Source organism: Dromaius novaehollandiae, chromosome 4 (genome assembly GCF_036370855.1).
Source record: "Dromaius novaehollandiae isolate bDroNov1 chromosome 4, bDroNov1.hap1, whole genome shotgun sequence".
Classification (NCBI taxonomy): domain Eukaryota; kingdom Metazoa; phylum Chordata; class Aves; order Casuariiformes; family Dromaiidae; genus Dromaius; species Dromaius novaehollandiae.
In genome coordinates this window covers 24,223,315-24,249,772 of record NC_088101.1, presented here as the reverse complement: position 1 = coordinate 24,249,772, position 26,458 = coordinate 24,223,315, and the positions used below count along the sequence as shown (strand labels likewise).

The 26,458-nt window shown below is 39.4% G+C and overlaps 1 protein-coding gene across 3 annotated transcripts in view; it reads left to right on the top strand.

Moving 5' to 3' along the window:
• The window catches only part of LOC112986158 (bifunctional heparan sulfate N-deacetylase/N-sulfotransferase 4), a 116,763-nt gene that overhangs the window by 47,389 nt on the left and 42,916 nt on the right, over positions 1-26,458 (top strand). For all 3 annotated transcript variants that reach the window (XR_010388933.1, XR_010388932.1, XM_026105311.2), the window contains exons 4-7: positions 3,975-4,062; positions 9,132-9,286; positions 19,632-19,817; positions 21,582-21,710. Coding sequence is in view for 1 of the 3 variants with exons in the window: in XM_026105311.2 (XP_025961096.2) it covers positions 3,975-4,062; positions 9,132-9,286; positions 19,632-19,817; positions 21,582-21,710 (558 nt within the window). In the remaining 2 variants the exon portion in view is untranslated. The remainder of the gene's footprint in view (positions 1-3,974; positions 4,063-9,131; positions 9,287-19,631; positions 19,818-21,581; positions 21,711-26,458) is intronic.

Below are 26,458 nucleotides of genomic sequence, written 5' to 3'. Positions count from 1 at the left end.
ATTCGTTGCCTTCCATTCAGAAGGCAGCAAATAATGAACTCATTAAAATGAGGTTAGTGTTTAGGCCTTAGAGCAATAAGAGCTAAAGTCTCATTAGCAGCTAACAATCCAGAACACAGCACATAAATAAACCTAATATGGCAGAGCAAAATGCCTTGGTGCATTAAATTTGAGCAGAATCAAATGTTTACAGTCAATGATGTCTGGGGCATGAAGTTTTAATGTACTTAATAAAGGAAAGCAAATTGCTTCCTATTAGCCATGAAATGTTACTGCAGAAATTGCCCCAAAAAGTTTATTATGTAAATGAAGGATACAGTTATAATTAATGAGGACATTGTAAGAAAATATCGCTTCTGCTTAATAGATGCACCAATTATTAAGAATAAAGACATGGCAACTTCAAATCTAATTATATGGATTACTGTAAAATACTGCTGAATGTAAACGCAACATAAAGGAGAAGCTGCATCTTGTGGATAGCATAGAGAGAAGCCTCACTGACAAAGCAAAGGTTGAATTAATAAAATGAAACCCATGAATTTTGAGAGATTCCAGGCAATTAAGTTTTTTTATTTGAAAGAACAACTTGGATTACCTCAAAAAAACCAATTTGCTTAGCCTGGCACGGAGACGTGCCTGTTTCACCATACGCAGATGTGCTCTGTGATTCTTTTCTTGGAAAACGATAATTATTTAGCGTGATCTATTTAACTGCCCAAAATTAAAACAATGGTAAGTTCCAGCTATTGGTTTAAAACATTTCTACATATTCAATGGCAAATTCTAATTGTGTTTTCACATGCAAATAGGTTTTCTCCACTTAGGGCTCTTTTGAGTCTAAGAAAAAAAGTCAAGCCACAGACCCTAAGGAAAAGACAGAGCAGAGAGTAATGGTCCCCAGTGGCAGCAGGCACCGGGGGTCGGCATGCGAGCGGGATGGGTGGAGTAAAATAAAAACCTTCTGCCCCACGGGAAGGCTGCATAAGGCCTGGAAAGGCCTGTGTCTCTAGCACAGGATCCCAGGGAAAACAGCAGGTCCTCTGCTCCCATGCCACCACATCCTCCAGCAATGCTGAGGAGTCAGGGGGCTGGAGGACCGCATTTCTGCCCAAGCAGCAGGGTTTGCTGGCATACCTGCTCCCCAGTTAAAAACAAGCAGGGCTGCACCAACCTGTGCAGGTGAAAGAGGAATGATGAAAGTCGCCTGCTCTTTGCCTGCCACAACACATTTCCATGCTGTGAGCTATTAAGGTCTGTATCTACAGGAGACAAAGTTCCCATTATTTACTGTGTAAAATTACCAGTGAAGACAGTATGAGTCAGCAGCAATTTTGTCTGAATATAAATTTATTAAAAATTAGGAAAGCAGACCCTAATCACCTAGATATTGGGGGTTTTTTTTATCAAAGATGTGGACAATACTATCTCCTGTCTACATACAGGCAAGCAGTGATAAAATGTTTAGACTCACTTATTTGACAATATTGTTTTAGTATTAAAATTAATTGAAGTCATTAAATGAATTTAATGCAGCATATTACTTAAGTTAATATGCATATATGGAAATTGCAGTAAAAATGAGTCTTCAGAACTGAGCCAAATCCAGTTTGAGTGACAGATTTGCCCTTTAGACAGAGAAAAATGCATGACACGCTGCAGGTTATAGGATTTACATCTTAATCCCTGCTCTGTGTTTTAATGAGACCTCACTGGGATGGAGTGTTCCTTGCTATCCCCCCCAGTTTTGTGATCTTATTAAGTGAGATGTGAGTGTGATGGAAATTGGAAAAAAACCAAAGTGATATAATGATGTTTGTTTCTCATGCTATATGTTAGGTGATAATGATTTCTCAAAGTGTTCTTTCCTCAAACAAAAATTGAGTTGATTTTGCTCAGCCCATCAGTCTTTTTCAACATACATAAAATGCTCTATAACTTGGAAAATTATTTTTTTAAAATATAATGACTCAGACTCTAAGCTGATGACTGTAATGGTTTCAATTTAATGCCAATTTATGTCAGCTGGGGATTTTCCTCGATGTCTTAGCTAACAGTCACGTTGATCTCCAAGGTTTTATATTTTAGTGAACATTTAGTTATGTAGTATGTAAATATAGTGCCACATGTGAAAAAGTCAGAGAAGTGAAATACACAACTTATTAAATGTCTGGCACGATAGGCTGGAAACCGTCTTAATGCTATCTTAATATTCAATTCTAAAACGTGATTTACTGCTGTTAGATTGCATTATTCCTTTCCTTTAGCAATGTATTTGCTTGGAGACTGTTATAGCCGATAACTATTTTTGTTTTGTGTCTTCCTTAAAGCCTAATAAATGTTTATAATAAAAAAATGAAGGCAGATGCACGCTTTCTGACAACCTCTTATATTACATCCCCAAGCTGCCTAGTACTCAGATGATGCCTCTTTAGAAGATGACTGCTAGCAAATGAAGCTTCAGAAGAGCCTTGTGCTCAAATGCACCTGGCTTCCAAATATGTGCTTTAATTAGCATGTGGTCAGTAACTCTGACAAATTAATGGCCTCCAGCAAGCGCTGACAGTAGCTGCCAGCACCTCCAAACTCACTGCAGTGCAAAGGAAAACATGACACCAAATCGTGACACCACAGAAGCTGACCTGTTTTGTTTGGCTCCACTGTGGACCCGCATTGCATAGGCTATCGTTCATATCTCAATTTCTTAAACTCCACCTGTTTCATTGTTTACAGTGGGCTGACTGTACTTTTGCTTTATGGTCACAGCTATTTCACATTTTGAAAAATCTAGACCAGTGGGTTAAGCAAAAAGGTGATGCCGTTTTCCTGTAACGTTAAGTGATATTACTAATGACCATACCAAATGTAATCTTACCAAATGAAAGGAAACATTAGCTAGAGTTGGGCTATGAGTAAACCACTGTGTTCATTTTGTCTTTGAACTGTGGAAGAACATGTATATTTGATCAATAGAAATGTTGATAATGAGGAAAGTTTGCAAGAGCCACATAATGGAGACATGGAAGATTGATGAAAATAGAACTTATAAACCATTCAGCATTGCCTGGACCAAGAAGGGGATAAATGCACTATCCATCTTGCATGTTTAGCATGTCCAGTATTACACGGGTTGGTGGTTCAAAGCAGACAGATGTCTGTGTAGAGAGGATTATCTTTAGGAGCAGTGAAGAGTTAAAGTCTTAACAGTAAATCTACATAGCTCATGGAGATTGAACCTCTAGCTTTTCTCTTTTGCTGGTGGTCTGTTTGGGACAAGTTGGAAACATGTCCGTGAGACAAACTGGATAGGTGACCCAAGTCTATACCCATTTCTTGGATAAGCAATATCCTTTTCCTCCATTTCGTTTAGACTGGTATTTTCTTTTCCTTCGAGGAGAAAGAATAAACAAGGGTTTAATTGCAGACATGAGAAAAATGGACATTACTTTTACCATAGGTCAGAATGGGAGTTTTTCCTCATTCATGCTTAAGCCTGAATTTGTTATTGAGACACAATTTAAAATGTTTCTACAGGTAAGTAAATCCCAAAGCATCCAAATCTGGATGCCAACTAATAGTCTTATTTTATTTTGGGTTTTAAAACATCTTATTAAGCTTCATTGATAACCCACAAGATGAGTGACTTAATGATTTAACATTTTGCTGCCCCGGAGAGCTGGATCCAAGTCCTGCCATAGATCATGCAAGTAATGTGTAGGCTCTTGGTCCAAACCATGAAACTATCACATAGTTTGGTACTTAGGTACTATTAACAGCCTTGCTAGACCATCAGTTCTGAAGGATCAAATAATGCTTGTAGTAATAGTCTTAAAAAAATAAATAAATAAAATGTGAAAACATTTAACAGAATCTTCCTTTTGTATCTCCTCAGTGGGACACAATTTTTAAAATGAGGCATTCCAAAATTTTATATTTATTTTTCTAAATGCATGTTAATTTCTTATTTATTTCAGGCTTTACTAGAGACTCAAAATTTACTGCGCACTCAGGTTGCAAATTTTACCTTCAACCTTGGATTTTCAGGAAAATTTTACCACACAGGTAAGAAGGAACTTCATGCTCTCAGGTAGCTACAGTTAAATAGGTGATAGGATTTTAAACCTAACTTTAAACATGCCCTTTTTAAACAACACTTTGGCTGAGTGGAGCAATGGGAAATATGTGCTCCACTATTTTAGGCATTCAGGGTCTAATTTGCTGTCCTCTGGGGCAATGGTAGGTTATGAACGAGGTTGTATGTAGATGTCTTTGGTGCTTTTCTGAAAGACATATAGTAGTAAATCTTAGGGACATGAACGAAGCAAATTAGTTACTAAGAACTCTAATTCTGCAAAAGGCAGGACAGTGCAGAAGATGTGCTAAGGTTTTGCCAATATCATAGGTATGATGAAATATAAAACTGAAAAATCATGTCTCAACCTCTAAACAGGCAGAAGTATTTGAATAGGATGCACAAGATTTTGTTATAAAGATAACCTGTGTCAGTGGTCTGTGAGTTAGAAGAGATGATAAATGGAGAATCATGCAATTTGTAAGTGCATTCTTATGCCAAGAAGAAGGAAAATAGGATGAAAAGAAATTTCAATTAAATGAATATTGAAGTCATGCTCCTTAGGTACTGCATGCAGTAATAAGCTCCACACACGCACACTGTGTTTTTCTGGAGTATCAGGCACTTTTGCAGCTCCTCCTCCTGCAGGCTCCTTTCTCTCTTTTGCTCCATTTCTCCCCAGCGCAATGAATGACCCTTTATCTTCTCCTTCCTCCCCTTCTCCCTAACATTTCTGCTGCATCTCCACTCCTGCTTCCTTCTGCTGCTGCTGACCTGCCTAGTACTGCTAGGGCAAGAAGAGACTTATTTAGCAACTCACTGCAGTGGAGATATCTGCTGTCCTTTTCCTTTCCAAACTCTGCACCCTTCTCAGCCCTGAAGACCACCTCCAGAAACCTCACCTCCAACCCGCTCAGCCCTCCACAGCGGGACCCACTGCTCAAGGTGCGCTAAGAAAGCAAGCTGAGAAGGTTGTTCGGAGGAGACGAGGAGGCATTAAAACAGCAAAAATTTGAGAGGAGAAATATAAAAACTAGTAGTGATACCTCTACCTGTACTGGGCAGCAAAGCAGGTAAGGTAAAGCAGGCAAATAATTATCCATCTCTCAGTGTAGGCATAGTATTACATCACTTCTCATTGCCAATATTGAATCACCGAGCAGGTGACCTTACCCACCTTTTACATTACTATTTCACAGCTAGTTAGGAGAATACATAAGACCCTGGAAGATGAGAAAGCATTTGAAGGATGAGCAGAGAAAAGGCAATGAAAATTATGTGTTTGCGTGTATCACTGTTGCTCTTAAGCACCACTGCTTAAGTCCAGGCCATTTCCCCCTTGAGCAAGGACATAACATGAAACAGCTGCTGCCTGGAAAACCTTACAGACTAAAGATGTAGGCTGTACAGTCTGAGAAAAATGAGGTACAGAGAGCTGGAATTACTTGCCTGAAGTCATATAACAAGCCAGCGGCAGACCTGTGATTAGAGAGCAACTCAGGAGAAAGGTCTTCAGTATTCTGCTCACTTTATCTTGACCTGCCGGTACAGTTATTTCTTGTGGAGATTAATTGGACATATATGTAATATAGCAAAACAAACAAAAACAGCCCAAGGCTCTGAGCCACTCTAAAGGTAGGATGCTGCTTTACTGTGGCCATCCACAGAGTAAAGCTGGCATCAGTCATTGCAATGTCCACCTTAGAGAAAGATAATTCAAGGAGGAAAGGAGGTGTGGAAAGAGATAATTATAAATTCTATAATGTACTGGCACAAAACATACAGCTTTCTACAAAATCAGACCAACTCCTCTTTGTCAATCCCAGTAGCCTCCATATGCCATCCAGTTTCCTTAATGACACAGTCCGTTCCTATCCAGTCCACAGGTTTCCTCACCCACTTGATATGACAGTGACCAATTTCAGATTTGCAGCTGCTGCAGGGAGAGAAAACAGGAGAATGTGTGTGCGCCTGTTCTCCTAAGGCTCTCAAGGCTTACAAAAATAGCACAAAACTATTTAATGAGTTGAAGCATGTCATTGCCTCCATTAAGGGACCTGCTGCAGTCTGTACTCAGTGATGCATCTGAGTTTTTAAGCAAGCACTTCATTTACAGGTTGGTGGTAGTGTTTTGTCATGTCAGCTTAGTGGAAACCTTTCAAAGTATTCTCCATGCAATATACACTTTATTGACTCATTATAAATAAAACATGGAAAGGTATTCTTTAATTACTGTAAATGTAGCTTGTTTACCCAGAGAGGCTTTTAGTATCAGATATTCAACATATTTTATTAGCACTCTGAAACTGCTGTGCCTTATTGACTTCCTTAATGCACGATTTTGCTCTCCTTTCCCAAACTTGGATCATTTTCAGACTACAGGAGAGGAGTTCGCCATGGGAATGTGTTGGCAGATTAAACAGACACTTTCATCAAAAGATGTTGCTGACACCTGTACTACAAATACCAATTTTTGTTGGTATGTCTACATGCAGTTATAATAGCAGACATATCAGCCTCACTACTCTCATTCTTAACGCCACCACCATTCCTTTTTATAGCACTGCTATACTATACACTGTAGATGTAAGGCTGTTAGCAAAAACTTACTAGTGTCTATTAGTTTTAGCACTTATTTTCTGTTTGTTTATGACATGACTATATAAATTAAGACGTTCTCAGGATTTGCAATTAAAACTTCTAAGATTATCAATAATAAACTTCAAAATTAGTTTGAGTTTTGAGCTCGAAAGAAACATCTAAGTTATGGTTCTGGTTTTAAAGTGTGGGATTATTTAATATGTGTAAACAAACTTTGAATAATTACCTGCCTGTGCAAAGTGCGCACTGCATCTCGAAGTAGATATATGCTCACCTCTGATTATAGGTCTACTGCATTTTTCAGATTTCACATTAAACTTAAGATACAAAGTCACAGAGGTAATGTTGACCGCTCAAGAAATGAAAACTTCAGAATTCTTTGGTTTGCCTCCAATACTCTGAATAAGAATTTGGGCAAAAATATTTGAAAGATATAAGCACCCATCAAATGCTCTATTAAAACTTTACATGAGTGTTTTTTTTTTTTTTAAGTACCTTTACTTCAGAATTTATAAAATCAAAATGAATTTCTTTTTAGAGGTTTGTAAAGAAAGTTATCCTCAAAAGTAACAACAATGACAAGTTTTAAACTTCAAACATTTCTGTTCCAGCTCTGCCATTACAAGGTCTTGTTTGTCTAAACTGGAAAGTGCTTTCTTGTATTTGATCTTTGTTATAGTAAATAAAAAAAAAAGTTCAGTCTGATGAATTTTATCTAAATGTACAAAGAAATTAGCACAAAAAATGTGATTAAAGTATACTTTTAATAATGAAACTCTTTCAAAAATCATACTGTACTCAAATCATACTCTATACTCTTCAAACATGAATAAGGCACTAAATTATACTGTGACCTAAATCCCACCTCAGGTGATCATGGTTCCATATAAATTTCAAATACCCACTTGTTTTTTTCATCCCCATCTTCAGTTTTCTACCTTTGGGCTACCAGTGGGATCTTCACTGGTTTCCCAGATTCCTACACCTTTCCCTCCTGTGCTGTTTTGAAGGCCCACATTAAGTTTCTCTCCTTCTCTGATCACATTTCCCTTGCACATACACACGGCCCGGTGGGTGCATGTGTACCACCTACCCCAACTGACAAGAGAACGGCCATTCACCAGATACCATACCTCGAAATTTATGAAAATTTCTGCCCCATCATGCAAAAGAACTGCCATCACTTCTTTTCAGCAACAAAATACCTAGCAAATGAGGCAGTACGATTGCTGCAGAGGTACTCCCACCAGCGGAGGCAGCTGCATGCTTTCTTACAGCTCATAGAGTGCTGCAAACGGAGTGAATTGCTTCGGTGGCGCTATGAGAAAGCTTCAAAGTAACGCTCTCACTGTGTGGTAGCGTTCTTCAAAACACTGCAGAAATGAAAAACAAAAATAAAGAGCTGAAGTGCATACGCTGAACAGCCACGTCTGCCTGTTCCTGCTTCATACCACAGAAGTAAACAGTGATGTCCACAGAGCATTTTCTTCCAGGGAGCTTTGCAAAACACTGAAAGGCTTATAAAAAAGCTATCTATGTTTGCATCAGTAGACAGATTTTGACAAATACTTTTTTGACTGAAGCTAAATAAAAGCACTTAAATTGAAATGATGAAGAAACGAGAAGGAATGCTGCCAATAAATTGCATGTTGCTCAGTAATTTGAGGGTGAAGTTACTGAAATGTAACTTTGCCTTTCCTATTTAAATAAGCACTGGAGACGTGTCTGCAGATGTTGGAAGTAGCACTGTATCATTTCTCAGATGGAAGATTGTCTTTTTTATAACCACTTCTTGCTTGCTTCTGCCTGAAGCAAATACTCCTCACTAACACAGGTGTTTTTATTCTTTTTACTTAAAGAGTAAACTTGTCAAAAATGGAATACTGAACCATGAGGAACATGGCATTTGAAACCCCACTGCCATTACAGTTCCTTTTTTCCTGCAGATACACTTTGAAAATACCGCAAACTTTCTTCACACTTTAGCAGAATTTATCAGATTTCAATTTGATGAAGCTAATGTAGCTCCAGGTGAGTGCTGGTTTTGGCAAGAGTCTGAGCACAGAGGTTTCTGTGCTGCCACCCTGGCCAGCTAGCACTGTGCAGTATCCTGAAATACCAAAGCAGGTGGGTATGAGTCCATCCAGCCTCCACCTTTGTGGGGCAGCCTCAACTTCTAAATACGCCTGGTATAGTGCACAACACAGCAGTCAGCCCTTGAAAGCTCATCCTTGCTAAAATTACTGTCTATTAATACCATACCAGGAACAGAAAAAGAGAGGCATCTACCATTCACAATATCATCTCTTTTGCAATGTGCGAGGGCCTGCCTTCAGCAGTGAAAGAGAATGAGGCCAAGGACATTAGGTTTTGTGGCAGCCTCTCTTGTTTTTTTACTTTTTATACTGTTATTTTTATTTCCTTTTTTTTTTATTTTTTTATTTTTTTGCTCTTGCAGGCACCGAAGAGGAAGACAAAGGCGATGACCTGTTGTTGAAGTCAGTAGATGAGTTTTGGTGGTTTCCCCATATGTGGAGTCACATGCAGCCTCACCTCTTCCACAACGAGTCATCTCTGGTGGAGCAGATGATCCTCAACAAAGAATTTGCACTGGTAAGAGTTACCAGAAGGTATATGCTGTCCAAAAGGTTCCTAAGGACACTTTTGCATATAGCTCTGCTTTCTAAGCTATTTTTATGTATTTATTTGTACAGCTATCATACAAATAATAATAAGCCAAGATTGGAAATTCAGCCCCAGAAGGGCTTTTTGTGACTCTCTTCTTGAACTTGGGCTGAATTTTGTCACAGCCTTTTTCACTGACACAGACTTCCCAGACAGGAAGCAGACCTTCACCCAGTCAGCCTTTCAAGACCTTAGGGACCACAAGTAATGAAGTCTCTGGCAGATGTCAGCTGAGCTTTTGAGCTTTAGGAAAGTGATTATAAAAAGGTTATCATCTTCACAAAGTCCAGTTCAAACATCTTCATAGGCAATGGAGAATGCTTCAGTGAAACCTAAGTGCTGCGTAGGATTTGTAAGAAAACTCTTGAAGCTAATGAGGTAAATGAGAAGCAAGGCTACTGGATTTCATAATGCTTTTTTAAGAAGACCTGACAGCTAATCTAGCTGATATTTATTGATAATGTTTTATTTTTGCTTTTTTGTATTGTTAATTTATAAGAGCTATCCTTCCAGCGTTGCATAAAGCTTAGCATACTTGAACTCTAAAGTAATGTTGAAAGCCATTTCAAGCCCACTCAGAGTAATTCTACTTGGTTACTCAGCACGGCAAAGAAAAGTGAAGTCTATAAATGTTCTCTTTGGAAAAGACATTATGTGGTCTATGGTGAAGCACAGAAATGCCAAGCAACCAATGCTACTCAGGAGAGCAGAGTGTCATGGTGAGACTTTGCTGCTCAGGGAGCACAAAACTACTCAGTTCTTTAGCTCTGAAAGATCAGGTCTTCCCCTGCTCCCCAGCCCTGGTGGGAGCAGAGGCGCTCCCAGGAACTGCCAGAGGCAGATAACTGAACAAGTAGTTGAAAGGAATTTATTCCCTTGTTTATGGAAATATTTTCTTAACAACCTCTAAAGCAAATTCATTAAAAACAGCTTAACTGTTTACTCTTCTTTCCATACTTGCTGCCTTTCAGCTTCCTGTTTGGTAGCATATTAGCACAGAAGCATTTTAGATTATTTTTCCCCTTCCACAGTTCTGCTTTACTGTCAGCCTTTATTCCCGCCATGGCCTATTCTTGACTTTTGTGCAACTGGGCAAGCTTCTTCAAAGAAAGGCCCAGTAGACCCAAACGAGTGTTCAATATAGCTGAGATTTTAAACACCAGAGTAATTTTTAGATAATCTGTATCTCAGAAAAAAACCCAACTGTTCATCATTAAGCCTATGGGGAAAATTCTCATAGTATTTTCAGCAAGCATGACATCTCTTAGATCAAACCGCCTTTAGGAGAAAAAGCTGTAATGTAGCCTAAAAATGAGGCTTATAATAGAATCTGTTTGCAGCTTCCACTATAGCAAGATAAAGCCATCTCTCTGTAATCACTTCCACTGAATGACAGAGACTCCGTAGGGTGCCTATAAATAAGGAGCTGATGTCAGTGAAAGGCTGATGTTATTATAGTTTTATTCCCTGCTAACATTTGGAGAGGGGTTGTACTGACCTCTTAACCTTGAATCTATACTAGCTGTACAACTTACTTATGAGAATATTTCTTTTCAAAAGACTTCCTGTGAAATCCTGCCTGTGGGAAAATTTATCTTCCTGATATGACAACCTTCCTGATACCTGACAGAGAGGTCCCAGCTATGACTTCGGAGCAGTCTTGTATACTCCTCCCCTGCTTTCTCTTTCCCTGCATCGTGTCTTTTTTGGGAAAGGAACTCCCCATTCCACAATCACACTTTTGTAACTCTGTCAAAGTTAAAGAAAACACCTTTTCCTTATTCTTTTACTTCACAGTATGGATCCAAATTTAGCTTAGACATCCAGGACAGTAAATGTGTGACATCAAGCAGATTATCTTTAGATTATTCAGTATTATAATCAGGGGAACACAGCTTGTATTTGGTGCTATTTTCTCTCGTGTTTCCTATTTACTGACCATATCTCTCCACCTCAACTGCAAGTAGAGGCAACACTTGGCAGTTTGTGCAAGGAAAGTTGCAATAACTGTTTGGAAGTATAATCCCATTCATTCTTTGTGCAGTGTGGTATTTTCTGGTTCCTTCTTTAAGTATTAATAAGATGGGAGAGAAAGGTATACCTGAGAAGACCAGTGAAGATTGCTTTAACATCCCCAAAACAGCAACAAAATTTCTGTTCGTTGAGACCTGTTAGCTCCTCCTGGCATTATCTTTTTTGAAAAAAGCTAATGTGACACTTACTTTTTGTGGTCTCGCATAGAGAAATCTCTAATAAAATCAGAATAAAGTGTCAAGCCACTGCCTCTCCTTCAGTACACAAATGACACTGACTGGAAACCCAGACTTTACAGGCCAGATGGAAGTCCCATCAGAGATGAGAGCAGCAAATTCTCCACTCAAGAGAGTATATCAGGCTCAGGAGCAAAATTGTTCACTGGGGAAAAAATTTCCTATTAAGAATGTTCTGAGTACTGTGGATTAAAGTCAAGCTTAATAAGCACAAGTCAGTGCATCTGAAACACGAAAGATTTCATAGATATTTTAGCATAGAACTATAAACATATGTAAGCATGATTTTCATTGGCACTTGTATTTACACTGTATGCATAATCATCTGCTTGCAGGAGCTTAGGTGTAGAGTCTGGCAAACACAGGCAAGAAATAGAGGTGTTACAGCTAGGGACTGGTTTAAAATACCTTGTTCTGTTTTGTATTGATATGGCTCTATCAAATTGGGGATTACAACTGCAGCCCACCTCAAACAGGTATATCACAAAATACATGTATAAATCCATTAGATACCTGCACTGTTTTGTATACATGCAACTGACTCGTAATTATGTATCTAATTACTTCAAATTCAGTGTAGATAGCTGCATACATCTGTGGATCTGGGACTTAGTTAATTCAACAGTCTTTAAAGGATTCCCTTACATGTGAGCTGCTCGTGAATAAGGGAACAGCCTTTAATAAGAGCATTCTTTTTTTTTTTTTTTCTTTTTTTCTTTTTTTATGTGTCACTAAGGCATTTATCATTTCAGCTGTGCAGTGCCTGGTTGGCAAGAGAAAGATTTTCTGACATGTTTCACACCTGTTATTCCCCCACTGCTTCGGACATGGCAGGAAGTTTTGCCTAACAAAATCCTCACCCCCACGTACCTGAGCGATACTACTCTCAGCAGCCTATTTCTGCAGTCCTTGCTGCTAAATCACCTCCCAAGCACTCACAATATCCCCAGCCTCCGAGGGCAGTGTGGCACTAGCAGAAGGTGCTATGATAATTAGCAATAATAACCAGAGGAAGCGACTGCCTGGTAGGCATTAACACAACCTACCCAGCACTGCTATCATCTGTTATAGGCAAAATTTGGCTGTTGCCTGGGGAAGACCGTGCAAAGCCTTCCACTTCTCCTGTTACTTCACACAGCGTATTCATACTTGCATTCTTCTCTTCCTCACAAAGGGCATTGTTCTTTCCTCTAGACTTGTCTTCATCCCTATTTGCTGCTCAGCAGTGTACATTTATATTAGAAAATCTAAACTATTAAACATTTCCAAAAACAAGTGTCAGAGTTTAACTCCAGTTAAGTAACTTACCAACTATCCAAAACTGCTATCCTAATGTCCTGTTATTTATGTAAATATGAATGGTATGTTTCACAGCCTGATTAAGGAAAAAGGCATTTGTTTTGATTATCAATTTGATTTGACATAATCGTTTTTTGCGTTTTTATCTGAGAATCCCAAAATGCTTTAAAGACACTGGTGGATTAAGCCTTGGATTAAGCTTTTCAAACTGATAGCATCTGAAGTATTATCCCCATTTATAAACAACACAAGTGATACACAGAGAGGTAAACAAATTGTGCAAGCACAAGTCTCATTTCTCCAAAAACAAAACAGACCAAGTTCTCTCGACTTTCACTGCCATCCTTTAATGGTGAGATGGCCTTTCTCCCCTCTCATGCATCTGACACAAATAGAATATATTCAATCCAAAGCCTATTGCTCTTTTTGTCCCTCGATCTGTTTGCTCAGTGATTACCTTCTGTGCTCATTTGTTAGCACACGTGCACAAAGCACAGTAGAGAGATGGCAAAAATTATCACTGACAGTAAAAAGGCAGCTATGATCTGACAAGCAAAAGTGAGAAAAATACAAAACCAGTCGATTCAGACCTCCTCTCTAGTAAGGCTCAGGTTTCCATTTCCTGTGCATAAGGCAGCTAGAGATTCACATTAGCACTTCCTGCACCTACAACTTTTCAACTGCCCAAACCACAGAGAAACCATGAGCTTTTAATATACCAATTAAATACCAAGAATATGAACACCAGTGACCTCATATCAAATGTGCAATGTCCACATGCGATGAAAAACCAGTCTAATTTGTCCCATTACTAATATCCATAGTTAATGTTGGGAAGGAGAGATGCCCATTAGAGACTGCCACTAAAAATACTCTGCAAGTATTCTGCGTGTATAGGATAACAACATTCTCCTGCACAGACAGGATGAGATTTATTCCACCTAACTTTCAAGATTCTTCCTAAATAGTCCCTCTTTGTTAGTGCTTTTTGTCCATTTCAGGAGCATGCTTGGGAAGCCAGTCTCCAGATGGTCTTCACTCTCAGCTGTGGTTTGTATCGCGAGCTCCTGTAGGGTCTACTTTATTCCTAGTCCTGTGTGGTTTTCTCAGGGCCAAGCTGCTTTTCTTCATGTCATCTCCTCAGAAGTTGAACAGACGCAGTATCTCGCCAAGCTTTGCTACCTCTCCCGGTATACTGCTGCAGCGAGAAGCAGGCTTAGGACTGGAGTTGTGGTAGTATCTAGGAGACTGTATGAAAAACTGGTGAAAAGCCAGCTTTTTCCGTACTACTGCCAATTCTGTATTTAACACTGATACCAGAGAATCCAGTTCTTCAAGAGCCATTATATCCTCTACTTTTCATACTGCACAGCCACATGGCAAGGAAGCATATGACACAAATGAAAAACAGATGAAAGAAGTTAGAAACAGAATAGAAGATTCCCCACACTTTATTAAAAAAATGAAAAAAATGGAGTAAAACTAGGAACTGAATTTTTGGCCTGGTAAATTCACATGGCTTAACCTTGTAACAATCCCAGATAGCAAATTATGTTGGTGTGGCATGTTGTTCCATTAGGCAAAATAACCACAAGCTGCGTGTTCATCTCTGTACTCTTACAGGTAGTGCTCTAGCATGCCATCACCTGCAGATAATTTATAATAGCTGTAGTCACTCAGACCCAACATTCTCTTCCACCGAATTAAAAAACATTAACTTTACATAATGTAAACCCTATCTCATGATGGTAATCACCTCTTTCATTTGCTGAACCATCTCATCAAGCTAGAGTGTTTTTAAAACAAGCTTAAAAAAAATTAAAATTGAGCTAGAAGTAATTAAGTCTGAAATATCTACTCAACAAAAACTATCCAGAAACATACATGAACAAAAAAAATGTATCTGTAAAGTATAAAATACAACATTTTTGTAGGTGCTGACGAGCAAGAAAGTGGCAAATTCATTTACCAAGTAAAAAGAAATTTCACTAAGTATATTGAACAGATGAAAGGTAATCTCTCAAAGGAAACCTCACCCATCTGCAGCAATATTAGAAATATATCGCAGCACTAGAAGTAAGCAAAGCATATGTAACTCTTTAATTTTGGAAAGTGACATCTTAAGAAGTAGTACTCTATCACCTCCTGTGCAGCAAAGTCAAGAAGTTTAGCAAACTTATCTGCAGCTAGTGTTAACTTTTTCATCTGATTGAATCTTTACATCAAAGGGAGTCCTGCAGTTTAACTGACTGTGTGAAAAGACCTACTGCAGATGTAAGATTTACTAAATAAAAGGTTGCATTATTTATCCTTTCTGTGATAATGGCCAGTACTAGATATTTCTATGAAGCAAATCAGAGATCTTTAAAAATCTGGAACACCAGTTTTGTTATAACGCAGTTGTATTTCGTTTTTGTTTAATTTTCTTTCTTGTATTGTTTTAAGAAGGACATATAATATTTGGTTTGAACAAAGCAGGATGAGACAACATCCTGCTAATATAAATAGCCAGTTTTCAAGGACTCCAGTTTTTATTCTCATTTCCAACATCTGCTCACAGAAAAAATGCTGCAAGAATGCAAACTTACTTTCTTTAAGAAAATGCCTATTACTGGAAAGCAGTGCTTGCTCTAACAGTTGTCATTCTTTTGCAGAGATTTTTTTTGTAGATGCAAATGCAGAATATGTACACACAGCGCATGCCGACTCGTGGCCAGTAAGTTTGTGTCAAGGCTCATCTCCGTACAAGTAGGAAGGTCAAAAGAGGTTAGGAGTTCCAAGCAAGTCTTCACTTGCTTAAACAAAGCTGATAATTGAGAGAGAGAAGTAGCTTCCACAGATTGCTTCCACCTTTCAGAGCTTCAGTAAAAGTACACACAGTAAAAGTATAGGGATGGCTGGGACAATTTGCTTTAAAAGCACACTCTGCCTCTCATAGGCACTGCCTCTGCACACCAGGCTCCCATCAAGAGGCTGGGACAACAGACACTATGCAGTTTGCAAAGAAGGAGTAGGTATTCATTCCCTTTGCTAACTCGCAATCTGTTAAAAATGTCAGTACATGGGGAGAAAGGTAGATCCTAAAACCTGATCTCCATTTTCTTCTGAGGCTGTGTAACTGTTCTTTGAATGCTTTGTACAGATTAATCACTGGCTATAGATAGCATCCTCCAAGCCTTTGCTTATTCTATCCCCCAAAATATTCGTGTTATATAGATAAATGCAAAGAAATCTTGTCTCATACAGCTGAACCTACCAGGAAAGAATAGATAAAGACACAGCAGCTTCTGTAGCTGTGTGATGAAGAAATAACACAACTATGTTTCTCTTCTGCTGCCTTGGACTTCCAGCAACACAGAGCCAGGTGCCGAGTTAGAGAGGTGAACTCCAGTGAATAAACAGAGACTCCTAGACAATTTCCAAAGCTTCATGTAAAAGTCCAGGTTTACTTTAAAGAAAGTACTCACATACCAGTCTTTTGGTTAGCTTTGTATTTCTTATTATAATAAAGCATAATAGTAATTGTTTTTATAGCAATGCTTTTATATTGATTTCATCTTTGATGGTGGAATATGAATATTGTATTTTCCTGTGATATGTTTCTTGATTACTAGCTACTTGATTTTAAGTTTTACCTGCTTATACTTTTAGTTTATAAATTGATCTATTTTGTTCAGCTACTAAATACATTTTTTTCTTACATTTTAAGGCAGCCGTGGATAAAACATCTAGTCAGTTTTCTGCCAAAAACGCACAAGAGCTGTTTTAATCATCTCCCCCCATCTCCCGGGCTGTAGCAGTAATTCTCTGAACGTCCAATTAAAAGGCACTACTGTGCAATGTCCAGCCCAGACATTACTGCAGCTTCAGCTTACATTGTCATTTAAATTGGAATTGGAATAGTCTCTTAATGTACAAGTGAAATAGGAAAGCAAATTTAACCTGTCCAGAATTAATGGCTCTGGGATTGCAGCTGAAGTGCAAGAGAACATAATATTGTTCTTCTCAGCACCAAAAGCTCCAAGAGTTTTACATACGCACACACGCACGGTTTTTGAGCAAATTTTGAAGCAAAAATACCAATGGAAGGCTCAAATGTAAAAATAACTTAGTGGAATTTTGTAGCAAATTGGCCATTAGAATATGTATGAAAAATAATTCACTCTGGAATCTCCTATGTTGCCTGACAGCTTGTATTAAGTCCTTCTTGGACTCAGATGCATGCTCCTTCTTTAGTATGTTAGTTCTCAATTCCAAATTAAATTCAAGAACAAAAGAGGAAAAGAGCAGAGCAACAGAAATTGCTAAAAGAGGCCATACAATATTTAATTTACTGAAGTAAATTGAACATGAAACTGGCCACAGAAAATCTGATTATGGTTAGTTGTTGTTTCTTCCTAAAATCATATTGGGTATCTGAGTGACTGATGTGTATTTATGTGAGGAAATATATAGTGTGCAGTTTGTATTCGAAGGCTAATTAGCTTTTTATATTGAGAACTTACCAAATGCTGCCTTTTTTATTTGTGAATGGTAGATTACCATTTCACCTTTCTGTCACTATGGCAATATCAGCAGCAAGTAACAGGTAGATAAATGGGATTTTGCATGTGTTCATCCACGTACCAACTTTTTGACACATCATTCAGAGCAGTGTTCATTAGCTAGATCTCAGGACACTTCTACTTTACACAGGTTTTGGTGAAGGTCTGTAGATGCAAGATATTACACTATGTTTGATGGTGTGAGCATCATAGAGTACTCAAACTGTTATTCAGAACCGGACTATTCTACCTTATTAGTAAAAGCCCAGGTATTTCAGAAATCTTTTAGTGTAATGTGTTCTTTTATATATGCCCATAGAAAAGTTAGAGCAAAGAATGATTTGACACTTCTCGTTATACAGCTATTCATCATTTCACCCCTAAACTGACTCATGCCTTTCAGGTAGCTGACAACATTAACAAGCAGAAAATGCATTTTGCTCTCAGAAGAGTGCGTTTGGGTTTCTTTTTTTCCAAGATCAGCCAGTAACCTAAGGTCTTTACTAATAAGGAATAGATAATTTTAAGTGGTTGTATTATGTGATATAAGAACAAGTGCTCCCCATAGATTTAACTTAATTTTGACAATGAAACAAAAGCCTGTCTGTGCATAGTTAAATAGTTGAAGAGGCTCAGCAGAACCTGCTACTCCCGGAATTAAAGTAATCAACAGTTATTAGATAATGTGGGCAGGAGGAAGGACAAAATATTATGATCTCACATTTTAGCCATTTCCCTCTGAATATCAATTATATATGAACAGAAAATGGCTAATGCATTCCAAGCGCTAGCAGCTCTTTTGGCAGGAGAAAGAAGTGCTTTAAGTGAACTGTAACACAGGAAAGGGGGTGATGCATTTAAGGGTTAAGGGTTTTGGCCAAGGAGCCTGGCCCATTCGCCACGAGGGCTTTGCTAGTCAGGACCACTTGGAAGGAGCCACAGACCAGCTTGCGCCTCCTGCACCAAGCAATCGTTGAGCACAACGTGACGCAGGGAATAAAACCAACTCTGTCCATACCTGCAGTGGAGGAGGGGATTCAGCAAAAGCCATAGAGTGACACTGAAAACGCAGAGATCTTGTGGCAGAGTTGAAACAGGCCTTTGCGGTGCCTACAGGAAACGAGTCCCAGCGTAAAGGAGAAAAGGCAGAATACAGCTTTTTCTTTTCTTTCTTTTTTTCTTCCCCCCTCTCAGTAGCTGGTGATAAAAGTTTGACGTGCTTTTGAATATTTACTCAGACAAATGAAGCTAATTACCTTATTTTCTCATGTATAGCTGACACTTCGAATAATATGCACTCTTAAAAATATTCTGTTCTAGAGATGTGGTTATTGGACCTCATCATCAGATGAGGTTTTCAGACAGCTCACACTAAGTCAGAAACTGGAGGGATTAGAAACAGAACAAAGGCAGGAGAGCTGTAGGAATAAAGGGAACATGCATAGGAGATCAGCAGGCTCACATTTAAGCTTTTTTCTTAATTCCTTCTGCCTGCAGATAACCGCCCCATTGTTCAATCAGAAGATATTTGAGATAACGTATAGATTATGTGCATGAGAGTGCATATGTTTTGTCACAGAAAATGAACTGACTAAATATCTATGAAATGGAAAATATATCTGTCAAAGGCCAGCTTTTTTGCTATTATCCTAATGCTGTGGGAAAACAACTAGATTCAGAAGCTATGGAGAAAAATTTAGAAGGAAGGAATTTTGATCTTATTTTAGTAAAGAAAGGATAAACCGCAAATATCAGAGCAACAATTTTTTCTTTCTGCTTATTGCTCTAATGCTGTTTGATAGCTTGTTAAATAAACAGTATCAGCTTCCTGGATTACCTTTAAAAAGTACCAATCAGATAGGACATATATTAAAATATACACAATATGTAACAAACAGGCAGGCAAATCTATTCTATGCAACAATAACTCAATATAATCCAAGAGTAATATTTATCACTCTGCGAGTTATCAAGCTGTGTATCAAGCAGCTCCCCTCATCTTTAACGTTTAGTGTGTATTACATACAAATAGATAAGACTCTGCAAGGACAACAGCTTCTCAAGCCTGGTGGTCTGTAGAAGGAAGAAAATCCTTTCACATTTCAAATTACACATTCTTTTTCTGTTTCTAAATATATTCCTCCCTTTGCTGTGTCACAGGAGCATGGCATACCAACGGACATGGGGTACGCAGTGGCTCCGCACCACTCGGGGGTCTACCCGGTACATGTGCAGCTGTACGAGGCCTGGAAAAAGGTCTGGGGCATCCACGTGACCAGCACAGAAGAATACCCGCACCTGAAGCCTGCACGGTACAGACGGGGCTTCATCCACAATGGCATCATGGTACACTGCATTTCCACGCTTCATAGCAATATTACTTTAAGTGACTCAGAAGTATGCTATTTTTACCAAACGCTTCAAGTTTTAGAGCAATCATTAAAATCCTCTGTGATGGAGGATTTGTAAGGATGCCAAAAGAGTGCATTTGTTATGCAGCCAACTTAAGAAAACTTTGGCAACTACAAATGTAAAGCTCAGAAACTCAATGTACTTATAGTCCAGTCGACTATCAACTTACTTATAAATGCATATTTTGAAATTCATTAAACTGCCTAAGACCTATGTTTCAAGGTCTGGTTCATCTTTATGCATGAAAGGATTAGAAATCCACCAGCTGGGAAGATGAACAGGTGTAAGTAATCTCCTCCAGCAAGCATGACGCTTTTCTGGGGCCAAGTTTTTGTTTCCGAGGTACATTTCTGAAACTCCCATAACCAGGGACTGGACACATGCCTGTTTCAGGCTATGTATTTGGGTAAGAGGGAAATCTCCTCACATATACACTTCAACTACAAGACAACCAGAAAAGCATGCAAAATTTTGGCCTATCTTACCAGCCAGCTGCAATCCTATGCTGCAGCTTGGAGGAAAAAAATTGCATAATGGAGCTGACCATGAGACTGAGATGGGTGAAAGGCAATTGCAAAAATTAAATATGCATAAAATGCGTTAGAAATCTTTTGAGGCCGGGCCCTGGGATATATACAAAAGCCCCAGATGACTTGAATATTGCCTATGCATATGAAGTCAGAATTTTGATCTCCCAAACAAAAGCAGCATGCCTTAATCAAAAACAACAAGTTACAGCACAGAGTCCAATTACTATTGGAACAGACTTAAATACAGTGGTACATTTACATGTATTAAAATGTATTGCCAAATACAGGTTTTATTTATTGATTTAGCTGAGTAGAAAAAGAAGGAAAAAACACTGACTGGTAGGAAACCAAGGCGTTTCCCAGGTGAATTATGCCCAAGCATGTATTAGGCAATATCCCTAAGCGCTGATAGTTCTTTACTCACTGTTTCAGTGCCCTTTAATTATAAAAAGCTAATAATGTATCTCTGAGAACAAGATGTTTTAGTTAAGTGTATTTTCCCACATCTGCTAGCTTACTGAATTCTGGAACATAATCTCATGATTTATGATGGGACACAGAACTGACCTTGGGAGAGTCTCATGCAAGTATCCTGCTGGTCCCTGTACATATTTCACAAACAGGAGTGAAGGGTTCAGTTCGACTTTCAGGACAGAAGAAAGTATGAAGCAACAGTTCTTTTGGTGTCTGCAGCCTTGAATACAAATTCTGTTCAGTGTTTCAAGAACGGCAAGATTAATTGCCTGAGATACTGAAGATGGCCAAGAAGCACTATTTATCTTTTAATAAACTAACCTTGCTAAAGGAAGAGAGATTTGGCTTTTATTTTTTTTCCTCTCTCCCCTCTTCCAAATGCTAGGAAACAAACCTTTAATTATTACTGTATGAGCTGAATAAAATGGTCTGGATGAAAGCTCAGGACACATCTGTGCCGCAGCTTTTCAGCTGGCATCTGGAATTCTCCACATCTGCACAACCGTGTTTGCTTACAACAAGAGCAGAGAATGCACAAGAGGCCATAAACAAACATACCAGAATATGAAGTCAAAGGGCTAGAGTTTCTTGGGGGGAGGAGGGGGGGGGGGGTTGAGTTGCTGGAGGGATTAGGATGAATGTAAATTTGCAGAAATAAGTTAATGTCACCATGGCACTGTTACTTTGTTCTCAGGTGCTCCCTCGACAGACCTGTGGCCTTTTCACTCATACTATTTTTTACAAGGAGTACCCTGGGGGTTCTCAGGAACTGGACAAAAGTATTCAAGGAGGTGAACTCTTCCTCACCGTTCTCCTGAATCCTGTATGTACCTTCTTTTGCTATTCTTGGAATAAGCTAAACAACAGGGAAGAGGGAGGGGAGGAAATGTGTTTTCTTTGATCCTGTTTGGGAAATAAAATCAAGACCCCTTGCTCTGAGGTACCAAGCAGTTTAAGAGGAAATAAGCAGAAACCTTCTTCTGCTAATTTCCAACTGTAGACCCTACATAAGACAAGTTACTGGAAAACACGCTCACTACATTTTCAAACTGTTTCCCAACCAGTTGTTGGCTCCCAGTCAGGGAGGGAAAGCACTGGCTCATCTAACCTAGACTGAAAGAAAACAATACGGGTAGAGCAAACTGCATGACCTTATTCTGCTTTTCATTTCTCCTCCTTCTCTGATCTTGGCTCTGCAGTCACTCCTAATATAGCTTAATGGAAACTCCAGGGCTTCAGGCTGATATAATTTCCCCGTTGTGGGTTCTTAAAACCAGGTTTTGTGCAGCTAAGAATTACCCTAACTGGCACATAGCCTTCTAGTGCTCGTGCATTGCCTAACAGTTGCAGAAAGCAGCAAAAAAGAAAAAAAGTTGAAATTGGCTGAATGCTACTAAGTTGAAGCAAGTGTACATAGGTAAAGATGGTAGTTCAGAAACAGGACTTGCAGAACAGCATCAGAAGCGGTTCCCAGAGAACGCTTTTGTTTTGTTCAAGGTTACTTTTTTTCCAGTCAAGATTACACGAACCGGAAACACTATGTGTGTATACATGTATGTATGTAGAGCTATAAACTATGTATATCTGCACACACATATGGGTTGACTAAAAGTGACAGTCTTTCTTAGGATGATTTGCACAGCTATCCCCTGGCTTTGTCTCTCAATAAAAGTCTGAACCATGCCATGCTAAGACATGATGCTGTCATATATTTGTGCCCACACATGCATACACGTGTGTAGGTGTGGTTGTGCTTGCTAAGGATCAAGGAGGAAAAGTTACAAGACTGCAACTGCTACAGTTTGAAGCCGTATTTCTCTTACCAAGAAACAATAGCCTGGTGGTGTCCAAGACAACAGCCTAGAGATGGAAGAAGGCTAGACAGTGAGAAAGCAGAGAGGAGAAAGAAATGTGTACCAATCATTTTTGCCATTGTCCTCCCTTTCGCCTCTTCTGCACAAACAAGGTATACAACTTGCAAGATAAATGCCTTGTGTCCTGCAAGGCGGCCTAATTTCCAGTAGTTTTAAGTTACAGCACTCATTGACTTCTTCATAGAGTTAAAGAAATTTCCTTTGGAACTGGCTCTCAAATCCAGGTCACTTGTTTTTAGAGACCTAAATATAGATTTTGGTGTCCTATAATTAGATGCTTATGTGTGCAGGTTTTGGCTAGGGAGTAAGGTGATGTCTAAGCCAAAATGATTCCGTTTGTTTAAAGAAATGGGACACCTCTGTTAGAATTTTTTCCCCCTATATCATAGGTGTAACACGATCTGAGAGTTTAAAAAAAGAAAAGAAAAGAAAAAGAAAAAAGAAAAAAAGCCTACTCTGTCCTCTGTTTTCACAAGTTCTCTTGCAGAGGGGCTTTTCTTCCCCTATCTTGCTTGAGTGCAACTTGGCTCATCACTGTCTTGGGATGCTGCTGGAATTTATCCTTAGCTTCATAATACTTTGATTACTACCCATGCATCTTTTACTTATCATCTGAAGTTTTCCCCAGATGTAGGAAGTTCAGCAGTCTACAGTAGAGTATTTTTTCATTTTAAGAGATGTACTCAAAATTCCTGGGTCAGTCTGACTTTACCTATCCATTTAACTTTGCCCATTGCATTCCCAAGTTTTCCAGCATGCTCAGGCCACTTCCCTTTCTCTCCCCTACACACTTCCTTCTCCCCCTGGTATCAGACTTTTCTTTCTTGTGGATAGCAAATAACCAGGAAGCCACAAGTTTGCAGTTGCTCAGTCCATTGCAAATCACTGCCTTTGGAGGTTTTAAATAATTGCGTCTAAATGTTCTTCCAAAAGACAGGCTGGTGCTATGGTGAAAGGCACTTTGTGAACTGAAAGTGTCCCACAGGCCCATCCGCTGCCTTTTTCTAGGGAAAGGCCAAACCCCTCTCCGGAGCAGCCTCTCGCCCCGAGGGCAGCGCTGCAGGTGACAGAGGCAGGCGCCCTGGCTGCCCAGCTACATGCCAGCTAACTGTGCAGCACAAACACACAGAAAATGCAAGAGAAGCAGCACTGTTGTCTGTCATGTACTGATAATAAGGTTTCGGGAGTGATGCAGCAGAGATGGTACTTTCCCTATGAAGACAATATGCAATGGCATGCAACGTATTCTGGTTTTAATTACACATCTGTGATGACCGTGACAGAGCTAAAAGACTGTTTTCAAAAACAGAAAAAGAGGGAGGGAGGGCTGGGGAGGTTTTCAGTGTTCTTCAGTACAGGCACTTGTTTTGACCAAGCTATGTTCTAGTAACTTGAAAGTGAAATAGGTATTATCGCATAGGATTTGAAAAAACAGTTTTATATCTACACTGTTAATGCTTGGTTTTTCCCCTCTCTCTACTTCTTTCAATTTTCTATCTTCCCTCCTCATAACTGATATTTTACTGAGCTGAGCCATACAGAAATACTGACATGCGCTCCCCCACCTCTCAGTTAAGTAGAAATCTGTTCCAATATAGTACTTACTCAGACAGGAAGAAATGTAATTTAATCACGTGTGAGCTGAAGCAAGATACACCACAAAACCTTGCCATCATTCAAGTCAGGTTGCACTGTACCCTATGTGCACTGACTGGCAAGAGTGAAAGCAGAATCCAGCCTCATTTAAGAGCAAGTAGGAAACCAAGTCATCTACATTCATAGGAAACAAAATCATCTATGTGCATACACCCCATCCCCCTTTTATTTTTGAGTTTGATATTCTGCTGTGCGAACACCTCACAGAGGGCAGACGGAAGTCCCTCTTACTTATGGTGAGGGAAGGTACAGAGACTTGGGAGTTCTTTATTCAGAACTGGGTGTGGATCACTAAAGTCCATAGCATCTTTTGAAAAGGATCAAGACAGCACCTATTCCACTGCTCAACTGTGAAATCAGTTGAATAAGAAATAGGCTTTGAATGCAATGCATAGCCCGAACTGGCAGCAGCACATACTGGAATAGCAATGATAGGCTTCCCAGTGTGTAGCCTAGAAGTCTTTCACATGCTTGAGCTCATTAACGAACTTTCCCACTATTTAGATACCAATTTATGAAGTTTTGGGAGTTTATGAAGAACAGTACAGCATAAACCCATGTGTGCTCTCCAAATGGATTATAGAAATAGCAACTATGTTGAGTGGAAAGGCTTTTTGAAATCATAATTATAAAAATATTCCATTTTTGTTGAGTCACATTGAATGAGATGCCTAGTGTAACTCATGAATAGAAGCCATTTCCACAAAATAAAATCTTAACTAGAACACACAGTGCCCCCCCCCCCCACCACCACCACCATGTAGGCTGGTTTATGTATCATTGCAGTTATCTTATTTCAGGTTTTGCAGGAAAGGAATTGTCTGTTCCACTATTTTTGTATGGCATATAACCACTGACATTCAAAAAAATATACTCTTCTGTTACTCTGTAAAAACAACAGCCCAGACTTCTGCTTGGAGGAGACTTGCTGAAGCAGAGTAGCTCCTATCAATTTTACTGTCACTGGGTTGCATACATGCCTTGCTTGCTGGGGTCTGGTCTCAGCCCATGTGTGCAACTGCAGCCAGCACACATGGAAGTGCTGTGCACATGGCAAGGGGGAAAGCGAGCCCTGCTGCAGGGTGAACATGCTCTCCTGCAGTGCAAAGATGGGACAAACTAATTCTGCTTGTTAAAAGAAAGCAAACGTATATGTACTTTCAGAGCTCTGCCAGGCTACCATGACAACTAAAGTGATCTACAAATTATATGTGTTAATATGATAAAGTCATATTCCAGAGTCCAAGAATGGCCGTGGGTTAGAAATCTCCTGATAGAGCTAATCAGCTGCCCTGCTGTGCTCGGTCATTCTCCATCCTGGCCCATTCTGGAAAACACAGGAGCAAGAAGGAGGTCTGGATCCATAGCGCCCGTCTCCCAGCTCCACCAGGTGGTTGCTTCTGGGACCGCTGCCTCTGCTGTCGTGGACACCTTCCCCATCGTCAGCAAGGTTAGGCACTGCAAGAGGCTTTCTGGCCAAGTTCATCTGTGGTCATTGCAGCTTTGTGCAGGTTTTGAGGGTTTTTCCCCCGCTTTTGCCAATTGTTACATTGTGGGGTTTTTTTGTAGATGAGTCTAAGACAATAGCTGGGCTACCCTTCCAAGTTAGATGTGATTTATTACAGGATTTTGGTTTTAGATTCTTAAAAAAACCTAGAAGCTGTCTGTATAAAAACAAATAAACCTATGAGTTATTGCTAACATCCTTTGTAAACCAAAAAGAAAAATGAGCTGTGCAATTCAGTTACATCTTCTCAAAACATCTATTTTAAGTGCTTGAAGGGGTGAACACAGCCTTCCTTCTGACAGTCAAAAGCTCAGATATCTGCTGCTTTTTCCAGAGGTTTTGAGAGTAAGGCCTAGTTTTCATTTGAACGGCCCTACGTTTGACTAAAATATCAAGCATGTGTTTAAGTATGGAGGAAGCTTGTACAAACTAATGGCAAATTATAACAAAGAGGCATTTTGGGCCCTGGCATCTGATCACGTGCATATAGCACAAGTGCAGCTTTGCTCCTAGCTGCTCTTTTGGAGGCAACAA